The sequence below is a fragment of the Heloderma suspectum genome, chromosome 1 (assembly GCF_057233095.1).
Source record: "Heloderma suspectum isolate Gila_16-S chromosome 1, 16-S_ref, whole genome shotgun sequence".
NCBI classification, from domain to species: domain Eukaryota; kingdom Metazoa; phylum Chordata; class Lepidosauria; order Squamata; family Helodermatidae; genus Heloderma; species Heloderma suspectum.
In genome coordinates, this window is record NC_139458.1 from 435968674 (window position 1) to 435988987 (window position 20314).

A 20314-nucleotide genomic window follows, 5' to 3' on the forward strand; every position below is an offset into this window, starting at 1 on the left:
ATTTTACTTTCTTGGGCTCCAAGATCACCGCAGACGGGGACTGTAGCCATGAAATTAAAAGACGCTTGCTCCTTGGGAGGAAAGCTATGGCCAACCTAGACAGCATAGTAAGAAGCAGAGACATCACCTTGCCGACAAAGGTCCGTCTAATCAAAGCTATGGTTTTCCCAGTAGTAATGTATGGCTGTGAGAGCTGGACTATAAGGAAGGCTGAGCGCCGAAGAATTGATGCTTTCGAACTGTGGTGCTGAAGAAGACTCTTACGAGTCCCCTGACTGCAAGGAGGTCAAATCAGTCCATCCTAAAGGAAATCAACCCTGAGTGCTCATTGGAAGGACAGATACTGAAGCTGAAGCTGAAATATTTTGGCCACCTAATGCGAAGAGAAAACTCCCTGGAACAGACCCTGATGCTGGGAAAGACTGAAGGCCAAAGGAGAAGGGGACGGCAGAGGATGAGATGGCTGGATAGCAGCACCGATGCAATGAATATGGACTTGAGCACGCTCCGGGAGAGAGCGCAGGACAGGAAGGCCTGGCGCGCTATGGTCCATGGGGTCACGAAGAGTCGGACACGACTGAACGACTGAACAACAACAACAACAACATTGTTCTATTGCGCGCGCTCTGGTTCTAATTTTTGTGAACCGCTCAGAGAGCTTCGGCTGCTGGGCGGCATAGAAATGGAATGAATGAATGAATGAATGAAGTGTCCCCAACACATGCCATTGTTTCTGGCGTGGTTTTTTGGTTAAATAAAGGGGCTCCACCCCGTTCCACGCGGTCCCAGCCAAAGGCTGCGACCAGCCAGCCAAGGCGCGCAGCGGCTTCGCTCAGCGCGGCCACGAAAGACGCCTCCGTCGCAGCGCGCTGCGCGGCCCTCGAAGGGTTAAAGGCACGGAGCGGGATTCCTAGAGAGGAAGCGCGTTTGCGGGAGGAGGGGCCTCGGCCTCCCTGGCCCAGGCCCCGCCTTCCGCCCCGCTGCCCCTTCCTCTTCCTGCCGGGGCAAAGGGCGCCTCGGCTTCCCCCAGGGCCGCCGTGGCGCCGCCCTGCCGCCTGGGGCCCGGTGAGCCCCGCATCCCTCGTGTGTGGGGCGGGGGGAGCCCCTGAGCGGGGGCGGCGGCGGGGGCGGGGAACGGGTGCCCAGCCCGAAGCCCAGCCCGTGAATGGAGCGGGGAGTCGAGGGGGGGGACCTGCTGGTTCGGGGTGCTCTTAGGGGGGCTGGGAAGTGGAGCTGGACCCCCCCATTTCACCCCGTAGGCAGGTGGCCTCTGCAGCTGATCCATCTGGGGCTTCCTCATGAGCGCAGGGCGCTTCTTCCTCTCCCCGTCAACAAAGCGAGGAGGACCCTTTGATTTGGGGGGAAGCAGTTAAAGGAGGTCTGCCAAGAATCAGGCAGATTCATGGGTTGGGCATCTGTACATCGACGGAAATCATCCCCCCCCCCCCAATCCCATGAATTGGGCACTGCTCCCCACCACCGACGCGGCTCCTCCTGGCCGAGACGCTCCACTGGTTGTCTGCTGGCTTGGCTGGACTACCAGACGCAAACCAAGCCAGGCTGGGAGAGATGGGTGAGGTCCCCCCGCTCAGGGCCGGCCCTGCCATCAGGCAGAGTGAGGTGTCCCCTCTGACAGTTGATTTGGAGTGTCCGAAAGTTAAATGACTTTAAGTATTTGCTGCCGTGTTACTGTATTTTTACTGCCAGGGATGTGGGGAGGCACTTGTGGGGTTTTCTGCCCCAGGTGCCAAAATGACTAGACCAGCCTTGGGTTTGTTGTTGTTAAGTCGTGTCCGACTCTTCGTGACCCCATGGACCACAGCACGCCAGGCCTTCCTGTCCTCTGCTCTCTCCCAGAGCGTGTTTAAGTCCATATTCATTGCATCAGTGATGCTATCTAGCCATCTCATCCTCTGCCGTCCCCTTCTCCTTTTGCCTTCAGTCTTTCCCAGCATCAGGGTCTTTTCCAGGGAGTTTTCTCTTCGCATTAGGTGGCCAAAATATTGGAGCTTCAGTATCTGTCTTTCCAATGAGCACTCAGGGTTGATTTCCTTTAGGATGGACTGATTTGACCTCCTTGCAGTCCAGGGGACTCGTAAGAGTCTTCTCCAGCACCACAGTTCAAAAGCATCCATTCGGCGCTCAGCCTTCCTTATAGTCCAGTTCTCACAGCCATATATTACTACTGGGAAAACCATAGTTTTGATTATATGAACCTTTGTTGGCAAAGTGATGTCTCTGCTTCTTACTATGCTGTCTAGGTGTGCCATAGCTTTCCTCCCAAGGAGCAAGCATCTTTTAATTTCATGGCTACAGTCACCGTCTGCGGTGATCTTGGAGCCCAAGAAAGTAAAATCTGTCACTGCTTCCATTTCTTCCCCTTCTATATGCCAGGAAGTGATGGGGCCAGATGCCATGATCTTAGTTTTTTTTTTAATGTTGAGTTTCAAACCAGCTTTTGCTCTCTCCACTTTCACCCTCAACAAGAGGCTAGGCATTTTAACCGGGGGGGGGGGGGCATTTACAAAAGGCAGCAAAATGTCTTGTGGAAGCCTTAATGCAGAGAGACGCAGCTGGAGGGGGTATTCAAGAAGGATTATTATTATTACTGTTGAGGAAAAGTAAACAAGAATGAAAAAGAGGTGTTGTAAAACAACAACTTCCCACTGGTGTTGGCAGGTTAAATAAAACAGATTCTGAAAAATACCACCCTCAACAGAGCAGAAATGGTGACTCCCAATTTCTGTGGGGTCCAAAGGTTGTGGTGTCCTTAGAAGGAGGATGCAGTCCTATGTTCCTGGAAGGCAGCTCCTAGCTGTGATAGGAATGGAAGCACCATCTGCTGAGAACTACACCTCAGAAAACTGGGGAGAAAAGTTATGGTTTTAACAACCATTTAATGTAAAACACGGTATATCTAAAATAAAGAAACCATGTTAATCAGTATTTCTAGGTTTTATGCAAATGGTATTAATACGTTGACTTTTCATTTCACTGTTTTTGTACACTTAAATAGTAATTATTATATAATTAGGTACTTTCCTTCTGAAGTATGACTTGTTTGCTACCTGGAGTCCTACACATTTCCTTCCTGCCCTGATAGTATAATAATTCTTTGACAGGGTCACTATCTTGGCTTGACACAGCTTCAGTAGCACTGCCTGGTAAGGCCACCTTTGCTTGATAGAATTAGAAGCTCCATTGCAGGCTTCTGTAGAGCACGGATCAAAGATGGATGGGCAAGACTCGGCTATCCCTGAAGCAGGAAGAGGCCCCAATGCCATCAAGATTGGGAGTGGCAGGGAAATCTGGGAAAGAATGGGGCAGAAGGTCCTGGGCAAGGGCATGGTCACCTCAGATGTACAACCCCAGCGTTTCAGGCAGCTCTGCTCCCAGGCGGCTCAGGGCCCCCGAGAGGTTTGCAACCAACTCCACCATCTCTCCCGTCAGTGGCTGAAGCCAGAGCAACACACAAAAAATCAGATCGTGGACTTGGTAATCCTGGAGCAGTTCCTGAGCATCCTGCCCCTGGAGATGTCGGGCTGGGTGAGAGAATGTGGAGTGGAGACCAGTTCCCAGGCGGTGGCCCTGGCAGAAGGCTTCCTCCTGAGCCTGGAGGAGGACAAGAAGCAGGAAGAGCAACAGGTGAGAGCATTGCATCGTCGGAGCTCCAAGGGGTCAAGCATGTGAGGGAGGGCATCCTGAAGCTCTCTCGGTGAATTGCCCGACCTTCACCTGAGGAGGGATGTCCTATACCCAAGCCCCAACCCCCAAGGTTTTGGCCTCTATCATTCCTTTTCTAACCCTGCTTCTCATTGTATGTCTTGGATCCCTATTGCTATTTCAGGTACAGAATCTTTTTGCAGAAGTGGGGCCTGATTTCCCTGTGGCAAAGAAGGTTCCATCAGACACTAGATGGAATCCCATGAAAAGGGGGATCAAACAGGAGAGTGATGGAGGTGCTACCATGCAGGGTAAGGACTAAGTGTGGGGAGTGGGGGCATATTTCAGCTTGGTCTCCCTCTCTGGAGTGTGCAAGAAATCTTGGGCTGCTTTGATGTTTCCCTGAGTCTTTTGGAGTGGGGTGGTGGGAAGACATTTGTCTCCAGTCTTTCCTATAGTTCAAAAACATGTTTTTGTCCTCAACACTTGAAGACTATATGTGGAAATCAGCACCTTAGTTTGTGGCCGGGAGCCTAGCTGGGGAGAGCTACATTTTTACCCAACTGGACGATGACATCGAAAATGCAAATAAAGGATAAGGCATCGCTTAATACACACATGTACTGGGAAGGGAATCCCATTATTTTTTAAAATTAATATTCCATTGTAAATTTCAACAAGACAGAACAGATAATAAAAAGGAGAAATAAAAAGGAAGATAAACTATATATTTATATATATATATAGAGAGAGAGAGAGAGAGAGTTTATCTCTTGTTTTATATATAGTGGAGGAATTTAAAACATGACACTCCAATTCTCTTTCAAGGTCTGATTTATTCCCAGAACAACACAGCTGTATGGTGGTCTCAAGCCTGGGCAAGAGAACACACCCCATTGCCACATTCAATGAGGTTATATACTTTTCTTTATATAGCATAAGTACATCTGCACATGCTCAGAGATTAAGACTGCACACCAACAGCATAAACAATCTAAGCACTTAGGTATACATTGGGCATTTCCTGTTAGTCCTTATCTTTAAAGCCTTATCATAGTAGTTATCTTAGACAAAGCACCTGCAACTCTCTCCTTCTAACTCAGCAAGAATGTTGTTGAGCTTATCCAGCACTTCTTGGGCTGGACCTTTGTTATTCCTAAATACTGCTATCCATTGACTTAAGACCTTAGTTCCTGTTTCCTATCACATATGGCCTTCTTACTATTTTTCCTTCTTAGGTTTTTTTCCATGCTCCAAGACTGTAAGTACATTCATTAAAAGTATCCGTTTCAATTAGTTACAGCATTTTTGATAAAAATGATTTATGCATAAACTTCAGTAAAAGTGCACCAAATTGTCCCATTGTGTTCAAAGGGGCTTACTTGCTAGTAAATTTAGTTTCGGACAGTCTCCTTAACCTTTGAGATATATGATCCTGGTTTCCTTTCTCTCTCACAGGGGATGGAATGATGCCAGCAATGAGTCATCAGCTACCTCTTCTTTGTGATGGAGTAGAAGCAGATGAGGTAGGGGGAAGGATCACTTCAGTGCCTCTGTCCCCTGCTCACCTTCCTGGGCCTGAATGAAACTCTCCTTCTGATTGCGTTCGTCAAAGCTAAGAACATAAGAAGTGCCCTGCTGGATCAGACCAAAGGCCCATTAAGTCTAGCATCCTGTTTCCCACAGCCAAAACCAGAAGACTCTTGTGGAGCCCACAAGAGGGCATGAGCGCAATATCCCCCTGCCGCTGTCCTTCCCCAGTGACTGGTCTGGAGAGGCATGCTCCCAAAGATCCTGGAGTTAGCCAGCATGACTAGTAGCCATTTCATAGCCTTGTTCTCCAGTTGGAAGGCAGTGAATGCCACTCACGAACGCTTAAATCGTGAAGTATAATACCCAGCCACCTGAGCTTAAAGAGCCATTTGGATTTTGTTAGTCAGTAAACTTTATGTTGGCTGTGAGGAGTAAACGATGTTGTTTTCCATCCAGGGTCTGGTGCCCTTCGAGGAGGTTGCTGTATGTTTCAGTGAAGAGGAGTGGGCACTGCTGGATCCTGACCAGAGAGCCCTGCACAGAGAAATCTGGGGGGAGATTTGTGGGATCATGGCCTCTCTCGGTAAGGCTCTCTATCTCCCTGCTTGATTATGTGTTTACAAATACAATGATGATTATACTGATGGTGATGATGATGGTAGTGGTAATAGTAATGATAGCGATATTTTTGCCCATTCCTTATATTCACTGAAGTATTTTTAGGCTACCCTTTTGGGCAAACCCCTCACAATGTGGAGTACGCAACCAAAATAAGATACAGTAAAATAATCCAGTCAATATACACTGTCATGAGAGCAGCTTCAAGACACAGGGCTCAACCATAGCAGAAAGATTTCCAGAAGAGACATTCAGACAGCTCAGAGTCTGAAAAACCAGCAGCACAAAAACCGTGATTAGGGAAAGGCAGCCTGAAACACGCAAGTTTTTAAGGCATGTCTGAAAGCCTGAACTCTAGGGACCCATGTGTAATTCAGTGGTGTATCTCAGCATCTCAACATCCCTTCTTTTGGTCTAGCAGGATTTGTCCATTTTTATTTAGTCTAACCTTAATAATCCTGCCTTTACATTTAACAAAAATTCCCAGAGGAGCTTATAGTGGTTAGAAATTAATACAAAATGTTAAAAAAGACACACAGTCTAATCAAAACAACAATGAGCATCAGTTTATTAATAATAGTACTAATACTACTAATAATAAAGAATTGCAATACATTCAGATACAGATGTGAGCCACTGTGGAATCTCAAAAGCCAGATCAGCACTGTTGTAGCCTATAAACTAAAAGTCAACAGGGGCATATGTCTCTATGGAGGGAGTTGCACAGTATCGGCACTACAGATGAGAATGTTCTGTGCCACATTCCATAGACAGAGTGTGAAAGCAGAGCTGGGCAGCCAAGGAAAATGCTCATGCGTGGGTAGACTTATATGGGAGTGGTCCTTCATGTATCAGAAGTGCTGATCCTTTAGGGCAAGGCTTGGAAAACCTTTTCCAGTTAAGGGCCATAGACTCACAGGGGAAGTCAAGTAGGGGCAGCTGTTGATGGTGGGTGAAGCAGAAGCAAAAACTGGTAGAGCCAGAGCAAAAAGTAGATGTAGTTTGAGTATTTCAGGATTGCATACCTCCTGCTCTCTCTCTTTCTCTGTGCCACCTCATCTCTGTGGGATGCTTGAAATTACATTGTGCCGCCTCAAGACCTATACTGTTAGTTTTCCACCACTACACTGACTGGTGATAGGTTTCAGGGAGGCAGCACTTAACAATATTCGGGTCCCTTGGGAATGAGGTCATGGGAGGCCAAAGGTGCTTCCTAATGTTAGAATTTAGCGTAGGTGGAGGCACAGCTCAGACACTCCAAGAGACAGCCAAAGCCTCTGCTCCACATCTCAGGAGAGGCAGCCAGCACCCAAAAATTCTGTTAGCTGACAGAGCCCAGACCCAGCTGTTTCCCTCCTTGTTTATTCTAGTCTCTTCAGTCTGAGACACCTATACTATATCAGCCTTAGCTGGGGTGGGTGATGAGGAGGTGGTCTGCTTTTGCCCCATTCAGGAGACTTAAAGAAGATTGTCTGACCATTAGTTCCCATGGAAATACATCACCTGACTATTCCAGGATATTCAGCAGCAGTTTTCCTAATCAAAGATGGGCTAACAACTTTGTCGGCCCTATTACAGAAGTCTCCAGAAGTATATCTGGCTCCATTAGGCCTCTTCTGTCCATACTCCAAACCTCACTGCAGTATGAGCATTTCAAAGTACCATTTGTCTACCTAGTTTGGTATCATCTGCTCACAGCATCTCTCCAAGGTCTCCATATCCAGGACATCCAAGCACTCCTTCCAAGATCCTTTAATTGGAGGTGGTGGGGATTGACTTTGGGACCTTCTGCAGGCAACACACATATTTAACTCATTTACATTATTTATAGGCCTATAACAAAAGCACCTCTGGGCACCTCTGCCACTGAATAGGGGCCCCTCTCCTCCTTTTATCCATATTTGCATCCTACTGTCACTCCAAACAGCTCATAACACCATGCATCCGATTGTCCACTTACCTGCACAACAGTTCTGTGGGATAGGCTAGGGTGAGAGAACTGGCCCTACAGCACCCAGTAAACTTTATGTCTGAGCTGGAAGCTGAACTCAGGACACTGTAGTCCTAATCCATTGCTCTTTACTACACCAGTTCTAAGTCAATGCTAGGCAGCAGAGGCTGTTAAACACATGGTAAGGACTGTCTCCCATCTAGGTCGTTAGAGGTCTTCCTTTTCTCACAAAGTTAACTGAAGTCATTCAATGATTTAAGCTCTATTTCTAATTCAGGCTTTTTCCAATTTCTTGTCTTCTTTTTAGAAGATGACAGGGGTGAAATGGAGAAGAGGAGAAAACCACGTGGGGTGTCACCAAAAACAAACAGATATAAAAGTAGGGAAAGGCAGGGAAGGAAAATGGAGGTAAATCAGAAGAGGAAGATTAAATCCTTTGCTTCTCAGGGCAGTGACTACGATGATGTCTCAGTGACAGAAAAAATGGATAAGACACAGGAAAATGATGGGTGCTATCATAGGAAAACATTCAATTCTAAATCAAACCTTAAAGCTCTTTGTAAAACCCACACAGGAGAGAAACCATATCAATGCTTGGAGTGTGAAAAGAGCTTTCATTGGAAGGAAAGTTTCATGTACCATCAAAGAACTCACACAGGGGAGAAACCGTATCAATGCTTGGAGTGTGGAAAGAGCTTCATTAAGAAGATATATCTCACTTCTCATCAAAGAATTCACACAGGGGAGAAACCATACCAATGCTTCGACTGTGGAAAGAGCTTTAGTAAGAGTACAGACCTCACTTCTCATGAAAGAATTCACACAGGGGAGAAACCATACCAATGCTTCGACTGTAGAAAGAGCTTTAGTAAAAGTTCAGACCTCAGTAAACATCAAAGAATTCACACAGGAGAGAAGCCATATCAATGCATGGACTGTGGAAAAAGCTTCAGTCAGAAGACACATCTGATTTCTCATCAAAGAATACACACAGGAGAGAAACCATATCATTGCTTGGAGTGTGGAAAGAGCTTCACTCAGAAGATACATCTCACTTCTCATCACAGAATTCACACAGGGGAGAAACCATACCAATGCTTCAACTGTAGAAAGAGCTTTAGTAAGAATTCAGACCTCACAAAACATCAAAGAATTCACACAGGGGAGAAACCATATCAATGCTTGGAGTGTGGAAAGAGCTTCAACCAGAAGACACATCTCACTTCTCATCAAAGAATCCATACAGGCGAGAAACTGTATCAATGCTTGGACTGTGGAAAGAGTTTCAATCAGAACACACGTCTTACTTCTCATCAAAGAATTCATACAGGGGAGTTTAGTGCATGGAGTATGGAAAGGGTTTCTATGAGAAGACATATCTTATTAAACATCAAAGAATGTACACTGGGAAGAAATCGTATCAGTCCTTGGATTGAGGAAAGAGCTTCAGAAAAAGAAAAGTCTCATTTCTCATCATAGAATTCACACGGGAGAAACCATATCAATGTTTGTAGTGTGGTAAAAGCTTCAGTCAGAGAATATGCCTCACCTTCAGTAGAAACACAAACCTCAGTTCCCATCACAGAACTCATAGAGAAACCATATAAAGACTTGGAAGTATGAGAAAATCAGTCAGAAGGCACATCTTTCTCCATCAAGTAAGTAACACAAGGGAGAAATCATAGATATGCTTGATGTAATATACAATTTAACACATGTTGGAGAATCCACTTACAAGATGAACTGGGGCCATCTTGCACAAGACCCTGCTAAATTTTAAAGCTGTCACTGAGTGTAATAATAATATTTTGGGGGGTCATCCAATGAAGCTGAACGGTGCAGGATTCAAGACATACAAAGGGAAGTACTTCCTTATACAGCACGTAGTTAAAACTATTGAACACACTACCACAAGGTGTGGTAACGGCTACCTACTTAGATGGCTTTAAAAGGGAGTTAGCCTTATCCTCCCTGAATTTGTCTATCACTGGCAGCTAATTATTTTTAAAGGTTTTAATATCTTGAGGTTCTTGTGACTTGAAAATTCTGAATTTAATTTCAACCTAAATAGATTTTGGATTGTTTATTTGGTTGATGATTTTGGGTCCTGGGGGATAACAATTAAAACAAGTGTTATGGGTTTTTTTCAGATTTTTTCAATTTCAGGTGTCTGTGTGCGTGCGTGCGCTGGATATATCCAACTGTTTAATCCCCTTAGACAGTGTAATTTTTATTCCCCATACTGTGGTACATGGGATAGCACAAGAAACCAGCCACAACCTATATAAATGTTACATAACTCAGAATGTATGAATATTAAAGAGCAAAAAGAAAGGAAAAGAAGGGGGTAACCCATGAATACTGAGTAAGGAACTGCATGTTTACGAATGATGGATAGGAAATTTACTACATTATCAGGAAATTTGATAACAGGACCCAACTATGGAATCCAGAATCACAAATCCTAAAGAAACAAAAAAGTTAAATAATTTAAAAGTTGAAAATTCACACAGCAAGAGAGAAAGATGTGTCTGAAAACTTCCCAGATGCAAAAGCTGCCAGTTGATAGGGAATTTTGAAGGTGGTGCTATGAAAGCAGAATGCACTGATTCAGAGTCAGATGTCAAAGCAGATTCTCGGTTTGGCTAGAGCACAGGGAAACCTTGTGTGAAGTCAGCTACTTGAGGCTTTGGGCACCTTTTGGTGGAATTTAACAAAGAAAACAAATTAACATATAAAGTAAGTTGCCTTTTCAGCTTCTCATGGTTTTTATGCTGAACAAGTAGTTCCTAACATTCACAAAGAGATCTAGTTCAGGCAGGATTAATCATCATTCTAAATACTCCACAGTAGAATTTATACATGGAAATCTGCACTTTGGATTGTGGCCAAGAGCCCATTTGGGGAGAGATACATTTTCTCCTAACAGTACTAAAGCATCCAAAATGCAAATACAGAATAAAACATTTCATAACACACATGTTTTTACAGTTGCATCACTTAAAGTGCAATCCCGTGCATTTTACTGGGAAGGAAGTCCCACTGTGTTCAAAGGGGCTTACTTGCTATTAAGTGTGTTCAGGACTGTCATCTTAATCTCTTGAGACAAGCATTCTCCTCTCATGGGATGGAATGAGGCCAGCCAGAAGTCCTCAGCCAGCTCTTCTTTGTGACGGAGTTGAAGCTGATCAGGAGGGGAAGGATCACTTGGGTGCCTCTGTCCCCTGCTCACTTCCCTGGGCCTGAATCAAGCACTCTTCCTCTGATTGTTTCCAGAAACGTTAACATAAATGCCCTCCTGGGTCAGAACAAAGGCCTGTCAAGTCCAGCATTCTGTTTCCCCGAGTGGCCAGCTAGAAGTCTTGTGGAGCCTGCAAGTGGGGCATGAGCACAAGAGGCCTCTGCTGCTGATCTTCCCCAGTGACTGGTCTTGAGAGGCATGCTTCCTCGGATCCTGGAGATAGACCTCATGACTAGTAGCCATTTAATAGCCTCCTCCTCCAGTAGGAAGGCTGTAAATGCTAGTCATGAACACTTAAATTGTACAGTATAATGCCCAGCCAACAGCCTTTTGCATTTTGTTTGTAGATAACCTTTACATTAGCTGTGAGGAGGAAACGTTATTTTCCATCCAGGATCTGGTGGCGTCTGAGGAGGTTGCTGTGTATTTCAGCAAGGAGGAGTGGGCACTGCTGAATCCTGACCAGAGAGCTCTGCACAGGCAAATCACAGAGGAGAATTGTGGGATTATGACCTCTCTCAGTAAGGCTCCCTCTTTCCCTGGCTGACAATAATATCTGTTTACAAATATGATGATGATGATAGTATTATTATTTATTACATTTCTATACCGCCCCATAACCAAAGCTCTCTGGGCAGTTTACAGAAGTTAAAACATTAAATACACTATAAAACATTTAAAAGCCATTTACATAAAAGGACACAGACAATATACACAACAATGTGTAATTAAAAACAACTTTGAACTGTTAGTCATAACTAAAGACACATCCAGGACCGATTAAAATTCATCATGTGCTGCCAAATGCCTGGGAAAAGAGATAGGTCTTAACCTGGTGCCGAAAAGATAACAATGTTGGTGCCAGGCGGACCTCATTGGGGAGCTTGTTCCACAGTTGGGAGGCAACTACTGAGAGGGCCCTCTCCCTTGTTGCTGCCTTCCGAGCTTCCCTTGGAGGAGGCACTCGGAGGGCCTTAGATGCTGAACGTAGTGCATGGGTAGGTTCATTGTGGGAGAGGTGTCTGTCAGATATTCCAGTCCCAAGTCATGTAGGGCTTTATAGGTTAAAACCAGCACCTTGAATTGAACTCGGAAGCATATAGGCAGCCAGTGCAAGCAGGTCAGAGTCAGTCTTATATGTTTAGACCTTCTGGTCCCTGCTACCAATCTGATCATTGCATTTTGCACGAGCTGCAGCTTCCAAACCATCTTCAGATGGAAGCCCCACGTAGAGCGCATTAGGGTAATCTAACTTGGAGGTTACCAGAGACAACGGAAGCCAGGTTATCCCTTCCAGATAGGGGCATAGCTGGGCCACCAGTCGAAGTTGGTAGAAAGCACTCGGTGCCACTGAGGCCACCCGAGCCTCAAGTGAGAAAGATGGCTCCAGGAGAACTGCCAAGCTGTGGACCTGCTCCTTCAGGGGGAGTGCAGCCGCATCCAGAACAGGTTGAGCACCCTCCATCCGGTCAGCAGAACCACCCACCAACAGCATCACAGTCTTGTCTGGATTGAGCTTCAGTTTATTAGCCCTCATCCAGTCCATTGTTGCAGCTAGGCACTGATTCAGCACATCCACAGCCTCACCTGAAGAAGATGTAAAGGAGAAATAGAGCTGTGTGTCATCAGCATACTGATGACAACTCACTCCAAAACTCCAGATGACTGCACTCAGTGGTTTCATGTAGATGTTGAACAGCATGGGGGACAAAACTGACCCCGTGGAACCCCATATTGGAGAATCCACGGGGCCGAGCAGTGTTCCCCAAGCACCACCTTCTGGAACTGACCCTCCAAGTAGGATCGAAACCACTGCAATGCAGTGCCTCCTACTCCCAGCTCGGAGAGCCATCCCAGAAGGATACCATGGTCAATGGTATCGAAAGCCACCAAGAGACCAAGGAGAATCAACAGGCTCACACTCCCCGTCTTTCTTCTGACATAGGTCATCGTACAGGGCGACCAACGCTGTTTGCCAAAACCTGGTCTGAACCCAACTGAAATGGATCCAGATAATCAGTCTCATTCAAGAGTGCCTGGAGCTGGTTTGCAACCACCCGCTCAAGGACCTTGCCCAGGAACAGAACATTTGCAACTGGCCTATAATTATTAAGGTTTTCTGGGTCTAGGGAGGATTTCTTCAGGTGTGGTCTCACCACTGCCTCTTTCAGGCAACCCGGGACCACTCCCTATCATAAAAAGGTAAAGGTGTCCCCAACCAGTCGTGTCCGACTCTAGGGTGCGGTGCTCATCCCCATTTCTAAGCCAAAGAGCCAGCGCTGTCCGAAGACGCTTCCGTGGTCATGTGGCCGGCATGACTGAACACCAAGGTGCACGGAACGCTGTTACCTTTCCCGCCGAGGCGGTACCTATTTATCTACTTGCAATTTCTTGCTTTCGAACTGCTAGGTTGGCAGGAGCTGGGACTGAAGACGGGAGCTCACTCCGTCATGCGGCACTCGGGTCTCGAACTGCTGACCTGCCAACCTTCCAGTCTGCAGTTCAGTGTCTTAACCACTAAGCCACCGCGGCCACAACTCCCTATCATAATGAGGCACTAATCCTCTCCCTAGCCCAGCTGGCTGTTCCCTCCCTGCTAGTTTTTATTAGCCAAGCGGTGCAAGTATCCAATATGGAAGTGGTGGTAGGAACCTGTCCAAGCACCTTGTCCATGCCCTTGAGCTGTACCAACTGAAACTCATCCAAGAAAACTGGACAAGGCTGTGCTCCGGATACCTCACCAGATTCACCTGTAGTAATAGTGGAGTCTAAGTCCTGGCGGATGCAAGAGACTTTATTCTGGAAGTGCCTAGCCAGTGCATTACAGCGGGCCTGAGATTGTTCCATAGTGTCCTTAAGGCCAGAATGTAAAAGGCCCTGGACAACCCTAAAAAGCTCTGCTGGGTAGCATATGGATGACTGAATAGAGGCAGCGAAATATTTTTTTCCTTGCTGCTCTCACTGCCTTGAATATACCTGGCCATAGGCACACACCAGGGTTCATAGTAGTAATAGTTGTAATTTTTTTGCCTGTTCCCTATATACATTGAAGTATTTTTAGGCTATCTTTTTGGGCAAACCCTTCACAATGTGGCATATGCAACCAAAGTAAGATACATTAAAATAATCTAATCATTATACACTATTATTACAGTGGCTTCAAGACACAAGGCTCAACTGTACCAGAAACATTTCCAGAAGACACATTCAGACAGCTCAAGAGTCTCGGAAACCAGTAGCACAAACCCCTTGATTAGGGAAAGACAGTCCAGAGCAGGCAAGCTTTTAAGCAATCCTTGAAGGCCTGCAATGTAGGAGCCCGTGTGTAGTTCAATAGTTTATCTCAGCATCTCAAGATTCCTCCGTCTTGGTCTAGCAGGACTGATCCATTTTTAGGTATTAAAACATTTATGATCCTGCCTTTTCACTGAACAAAAATCCTCAAATGAACTAACAGTGTTTAGACATAAATATAAAGGGTTTTTGAAAACCCACAAGTCAAAACAAGAATTAGCATCATGCCATGAAAACATTGATGATATGATGATGATAGTCAATATTAAGGACTGCAATCAGTGCAAATACAGACATGAGCCATTGTGGAACCGCAAAAGCCTGCCGCCCTCGGGAGGATGCTGTCCCCCTGCTGGTGTCGAAAGAAGATCAAACTGCCTGTCTAATTAGCTTCCGTACCGGGAAAGGGGAGGCGCCATCTTGTCTTTCACCTCAAGCAGCCAAATATCTTGGGCCGGCCCTGAGTGGGGAGGCTCAAAGGGGGGAGAGCGGACCTTCATGATTCAGGAATGCTGGTCCTTTAGGGCAGGAGCGTGAAACGTTTTTCCTGTCAAGGGCCATTGACCCAGAGGCAGGTGTAGTATGGAGGATTGCAAACCCCCCCCTCGCTCTGTGTGTGTCAACCCATCTCTGTGGGTTGAGAGCCACAGGTGCCCCACACGACGTTTAGGACTTTAAAGTTGAACATCAGCACTTGGAGTTGGGTCTGGAAAGACTTGGCACCGTGGCTACAGCCGGTAATTAATGTGGCAAGCACGTTACAGTGGATCTGAGCAATGTGTATAATAATAAAAAAGGATGTGTGTCCGTCCACTCATCTGTCTGTCACCACCATAGCTCCAAGGCCGTGAAACCAAGACTCTTGAAACTTGGCTTGTATACTGGGGGGGCCCTCGAGGTGTGCGCCTCATGGGTATTTTGTATGTTTGTATACAAACATACAAATTTAGTATTTTGTATGTTAAATGCGTTAATTAATTTTAATGTGTCCATGTTACTGAAGCCTGCAGTACATCTTCAGCTACTAGGGGCAGACTTCCCTAACCAGCACAGAGCTTTGCAAGCACGCAGTCTGAAGTGAAGGGAAATCACTAGGTTGAGGGACAGAGTTACGTGCCCGCCCCTCCCCCTGCTGTGGGGCAGCCCCCGTCGGGGGGAGGGCGTGGGAAGACGTCTCCCTCAGGCGGTATAAGGGTGCCTTGCCTAGGGGAGATGAACGTAAGGGTTATTCCCACCTGTGCGAAGCCGGATCCGTTCACTAGTTATCCATTATGTGCTAAGAGAGTTGATTGCTGTGGGCTCCTTGAGGTTCCTTCAACCCTCAAATCCAGTGGTAGATTTGGATATAACTAGAGTTTTGAAGGCCCAGAAAAAAACTGGAAACATTAGTGTAAAAATTTTTTTTTCCTGTGGTATGTTTTTTTTTTCTGAAAAATTTAAAAAATTGAACAGCTTTGGATTATGAAATATTTTAGAACTTAAGACAAAGTATTTATATATTGTTACCCAGCCATTACTCCCCTCAAATGATTTCTAAAAGCTATGTAATAAGAACACTTTTATAGAAAGACTAGAGATGTAAAATGTCTGGAAATAATGTAGCTATGAGGAAAAATATTTTAATCCCATCTGTAAGGTTCCCAGCACAGTTAATTCTTTCATTCCTTATTAAAATTAGTAATCTAAAGTATAGTTTATTTTATTTACTGACATTTATGTCAGTAAATTTTTAATCCCATCTGTAAGGTTCCCAGCATAGTTAATTCTTTCATTCCTTATTAAAATTAGTGATCTAAAGTATAGTTTACTTTACTTTATTTACTTTATTTACTGACATTTATGCTCAGTTTCCCAACATGTGAATAGAGTCACCATTGTGCATTCTTGACAGTAAACGTGCATTCTTCACAGTTTGGATTTTATTCTACAGTGTTTCTGATGCTGTAGCAGTCATTTAATGTAGCTCTGTTCTATTCAGACAATAATTACAAATTTACTAACTGAGTTTACTTTTAAAAGTTTTAAAATACGATAATTTTATGAGCAAACTAAGTCATACATAAAATAACTTTAAGAACAGAAAGGCGGCTTTATTTTCCTAAAGCAGCCTTCCCCAACCTGGTGCCCTCCAGATGTTTTGGACTACAGTGCCCAGCATTCCTGACCATTGACCATGCTGCCTGAGGTTGATGGGAGCTGAAGTCCATAATATCTGGAGAGCACCAGGTTGGGGAAGGCTGTCTTAAAGCAACAAAGTGACTTTAGATCTGTAAAGAGCACTAAAAAATAAGTATTGCTTATTTTTCATTTTTTCCAAAATTTCCCATTTTTCCAACCCCCCCTGGAAAAAAACTGGGTTTTTTCCATGGTCTCAAGATTTCTGGAAATTTTATATCTCTAGATATAACAGGCTCTGCTGGATGCAGGTGTGTTGCTAGGTTCTGCTAAGATCCAGGGCACAGGCCCCTTACACAAATGTGTGTGTGCTAACGCATGCAGATTTAGACTAACTAAAATTTATTTACATTTCACCAATGGTAGCAAAAATAACAGTGAAATAAGCAGTGCCTCAGAACATACACAGAATGCTTTTCTCTCACGATTGAGCAATTACACCCTCCCCCTCACCACACACGTCATAGCGTTGGAATATATTCTAGAGATTAAAACCTCAGCATTTCTTTTTATAAAGATTAAGCGGTGGCCACACCTGTTGCAAGAAAACGACAACGGATCACGTACATTCTGTTTCCCTCCACACAACAGTTCCTTATTTTCCGCTGGAAGAGTGTCTACTGGAAATGGTGGTGATTGAACTTGGGACCTTCTACATGCAAAGTACATACTTGACTTAATTAGGGTACAATCCTATGTATGCTTAGAGAGAGAAAAGGCCTTCAACTCCCAGCAAGTTGGGAACTGTAGGATTTCTCTCAAAATGCATAGGATTGCACCCTCAGGTGTTACATAGACCTTTATAACAGAAAGTTCTCTGGGTGGCTCTGCCACTGAACAAGGGCCCTCTTCTTTCTGTGCCTTGTGTCAGATGGTCCACCTATGTGTGGGCACAGTGTGTCCAACTCTGACAGCTGCATAGGTTACGTGCAGCCTTTGCTGTATCAAGGGAAGGGCTTTTCCCACCCTTGCAAATATGTGCACAGCAGTCCTGTGGGATAGGCTGGGATGAGAGAGAGTAACTGGCCCCACACCACCTAGTAAGGTTCCTATCTGAGCTGGGAGCTCAATCCAAGACTCCCTAATGCTCTTTACTATACCAGCTGCCAGTTAACTCCAGTCAACAGAGCATATGAAATATGTGGTAAGAACTGCCTCTCATCTAAGTCTTTAAAATCCTTCATTTTATCATAATAATTAAAATCATTCAGTGATTTGAGGCTCCACTTCTAACTTAGTTTTTTACCAATTTTTTGTCTTCATTCCAGACAGGGGTGAAATGGAGAATAAGAGAGAACCATGTGGGATGTCACTGAAAAGAGACAGATGTAAAAATAAGAGGACAGCAGAAAAGGAAAACTGGAGGAAATTACCAGAGGCGGAATATATCCTCTGCATCTCAGGGTAGTGACTGCGATGATACTGCAATGCAAGGAAAAAATAGGTAAAGCACAGGAAAACAATAAGTGTGTGTTCATAGGAAATCTTGCTATTAAAGCTCATTGCAAAATCCACTCAGGAGAAACGTACATGTTTGGAATGTGCAAAGAGCCTCAGTCAGAAGACAACCCCATGTTTCTCATCAAAGAATTCACACAGGGGAAAGACCATATCAATGTTTGGAGTGTGCAAAGAGCTTCAGTCAGAAAATAAGTCTCACTTCTCATCAACAAATTCACACAGGGAAGAAACCATATCAGTGCTTGGGACTGTGGAATGAGCTTCACTCAGAAGGCAAATTTCACTTCTCATCAAAATATAGACATAGGGAAGAAACCTTATCAATGTTTGGAGTGTGGAAATACCTTCTCTCAGAAGACACGTCTCATGAAATATCATATAAGTCAGACGGAAGAAACCATATCAATGCTTGCAGTGTGGAAAGAGCTTTCCTTGGAGGGAAAACTTCATCTACCATCTAATAACTCACACAGGGCAGAAACCATATCAATGCTTGGAGTGTAGAATGAGCTTCAGTTGGAAGACACATCTATCTTCTCACCAAAGAACTCACACAGGGGAAAAACCACATCAATATTTGGAATGTGGCAAGAGATTCAAACACAAACCTTGCTAATGATCAAAAACTCAGAGAAGGGAGAAGCAGTATAAATGCTTGGAGTGTGGGAAAAGTTTTAGTCAGAAGATCTCACTTCCCATCAAGTAGCTCACCCATGGGCAAAATCATAGAAACGCTGGGCTTACAGCACAGTCTAATCTGTATTTCATGTTGGAGAACCCTCTTACCAGATGCACTGCAGCTCTGTTTCCCAAGCACCCGCTAAATTTTAAAGCTGTCACTGGATGTAATAATTCTTTGGGGAGTCATCCAATGAAGCTGAATGTTGGGGGATACAAGAGAGACAAAAAGAAGTTCTTCATCATACAGCACATAGTTAAATTATGAAATTCACTCCTACAAGGCGTAATGGCTACCAACATAGATTTTATTTATTTCATTTCATTTCATCATAGATGACTTATTATCTACCTTATAATACCTTATTAAGGGCATTAGTCAAATTCCTGGAGGGTCAGGCTATCAATGGCTACTAATTATACTCAAAGGTTTTAATATCCTGAGGTTCTTGAGACTTGGAAATTTTAAATTCACTTTCAGCCTAAACAGATTTTGGATTCTTTGTTCGGTTGATGATTTGGAGTTTTAGTGGATGACAATTAAAACAAGTGTGGCTTTTGTGTGTCCCCCACAAGTGTGTGTGTGTGTGTGTGTGTGTGTGTGACTGTACTGGGGTAGGCTGCCTTTTGAAAGCTCAGTTTAATCCCCTTGGACAATGTAATTTTTATTCCCCATACATGGGAAGCACCCTCAAGGAACTGCAAGTGCATGAATGATGGATAGGAAATTTGATAACAGGAACCAACTATGGAATCCAGAATCATAAATCCTAAAAAAAAAGTTAAATAATTTAAAAAGGTGAAAATTCACACAGCGAGAGAGAAAGATGTGTCTGAAAAGGTTAGGCCACATGCAAAAACTGCCAGTTTAAAGGGAACTTTCAAAACAGTGATATGAAAGCTTGATGAACTGATTGGGTATCAAGTGTCACAGCAGATATTTTGTTTGGGCTAGAGCAGAGGGAAACCTTGTGTGGTGAGCTGCTCGAGGCCTTGGACACAATTTGGTGGAGTTTAACAAACACATAAATAAAATTTAACACAGAAAATAAGTTGCTTTTTGTAGCATTTGATGGTTTTTATGCCTCCTGAGAAACCTGTAGAAGGGTCAAGAAGCAACAGTAAGAACCAGACATGGAACAACCGATTGGTTCAAAATTGGGAAAGGAGTACGACAAGGCTGCATATTGTCACCCTGCTTATTTAACTTATATGCAGAGTACATCATGAGAAATGCCGGGTTGGATGAATCAGAGGTCGGAATTAAGATTGCTGGGAGAATTATCAACAACCTCCGATATGCAGACGATACCACCCTAATGGCAGAAAGCGAAGAGGATCTCAAGAGCCTCTTGTTGAGGGTGAAAGAGGAGAGTGCAAAAGCTGGTTTGAAACTCAACATTAAAAAAACTAAGATCATGGTATCTGGCCCCATCACTTCCTGGCATATAGAAGGGGAAGAAATGGAAGCAGTGACAGATTTTACTTTCTTGGGTTCCAAGATCACCGCAGACGGTGACTGTAGCCATGAAATTAAAAGACGCTTGCTCCTTGGGAGGAAAGCTATGGCCAACCTAGACAGCATAGTAAGAAGCAGAGACATCACCTTGCCGACAAAGGTCCGTCTAATCAAAGCTATGGTTTTCCCAGTAGTAATGTATGGCTGTGAGAGCTGGACTATAAGGAAGGCTGAGCGCCGA

The 20314-nt window shown here is 44.6% G+C and overlaps 1 protein-coding gene across 8 annotated transcripts; it reads left to right on the forward strand.

Moving 5' to 3' along the window:
* The first annotated feature begins 616 nt into the window (after positions 1-616).
* On the forward strand, positions 617-19659 carry LOC146360353 (uncharacterized). Of its 8 annotated transcripts, XR_014787015.1 has the most exons (8): positions 617-1065; positions 3451-3645; positions 3848-3974; positions 5122-5189; positions 5653-5779; positions 8073-9423; positions 11354-11527; positions 17744-19659. XR_014787015.1 is itself a non-coding variant. In XM_084829467.1 (6 exons), the coding sequence occupies exons 1-6, from the start codon at positions 700-702 to the stop codon at positions 9242-9244; spliced, it is 2055 nt and encodes a 684-aa protein (XP_084685593.1). In that variant the 5' UTR covers positions 617-699; the 3' UTR covers positions 9245-10742. The 8 variants fall into 8 exon arrangements, 4 of the variants coding, with proteins under 4 accessions (XP_084685593.1, XP_084685595.1, XP_084685596.1 ...); XR_014787014.1 differs by lacking the exon at positions 11354-11527; XR_014787017.1 differs by lacking the exon at positions 17744-19659 and having other exon boundaries at positions 11354-11577.
* The last annotated feature ends 655 nt before the right edge of the window (positions 19660-20314 follow it).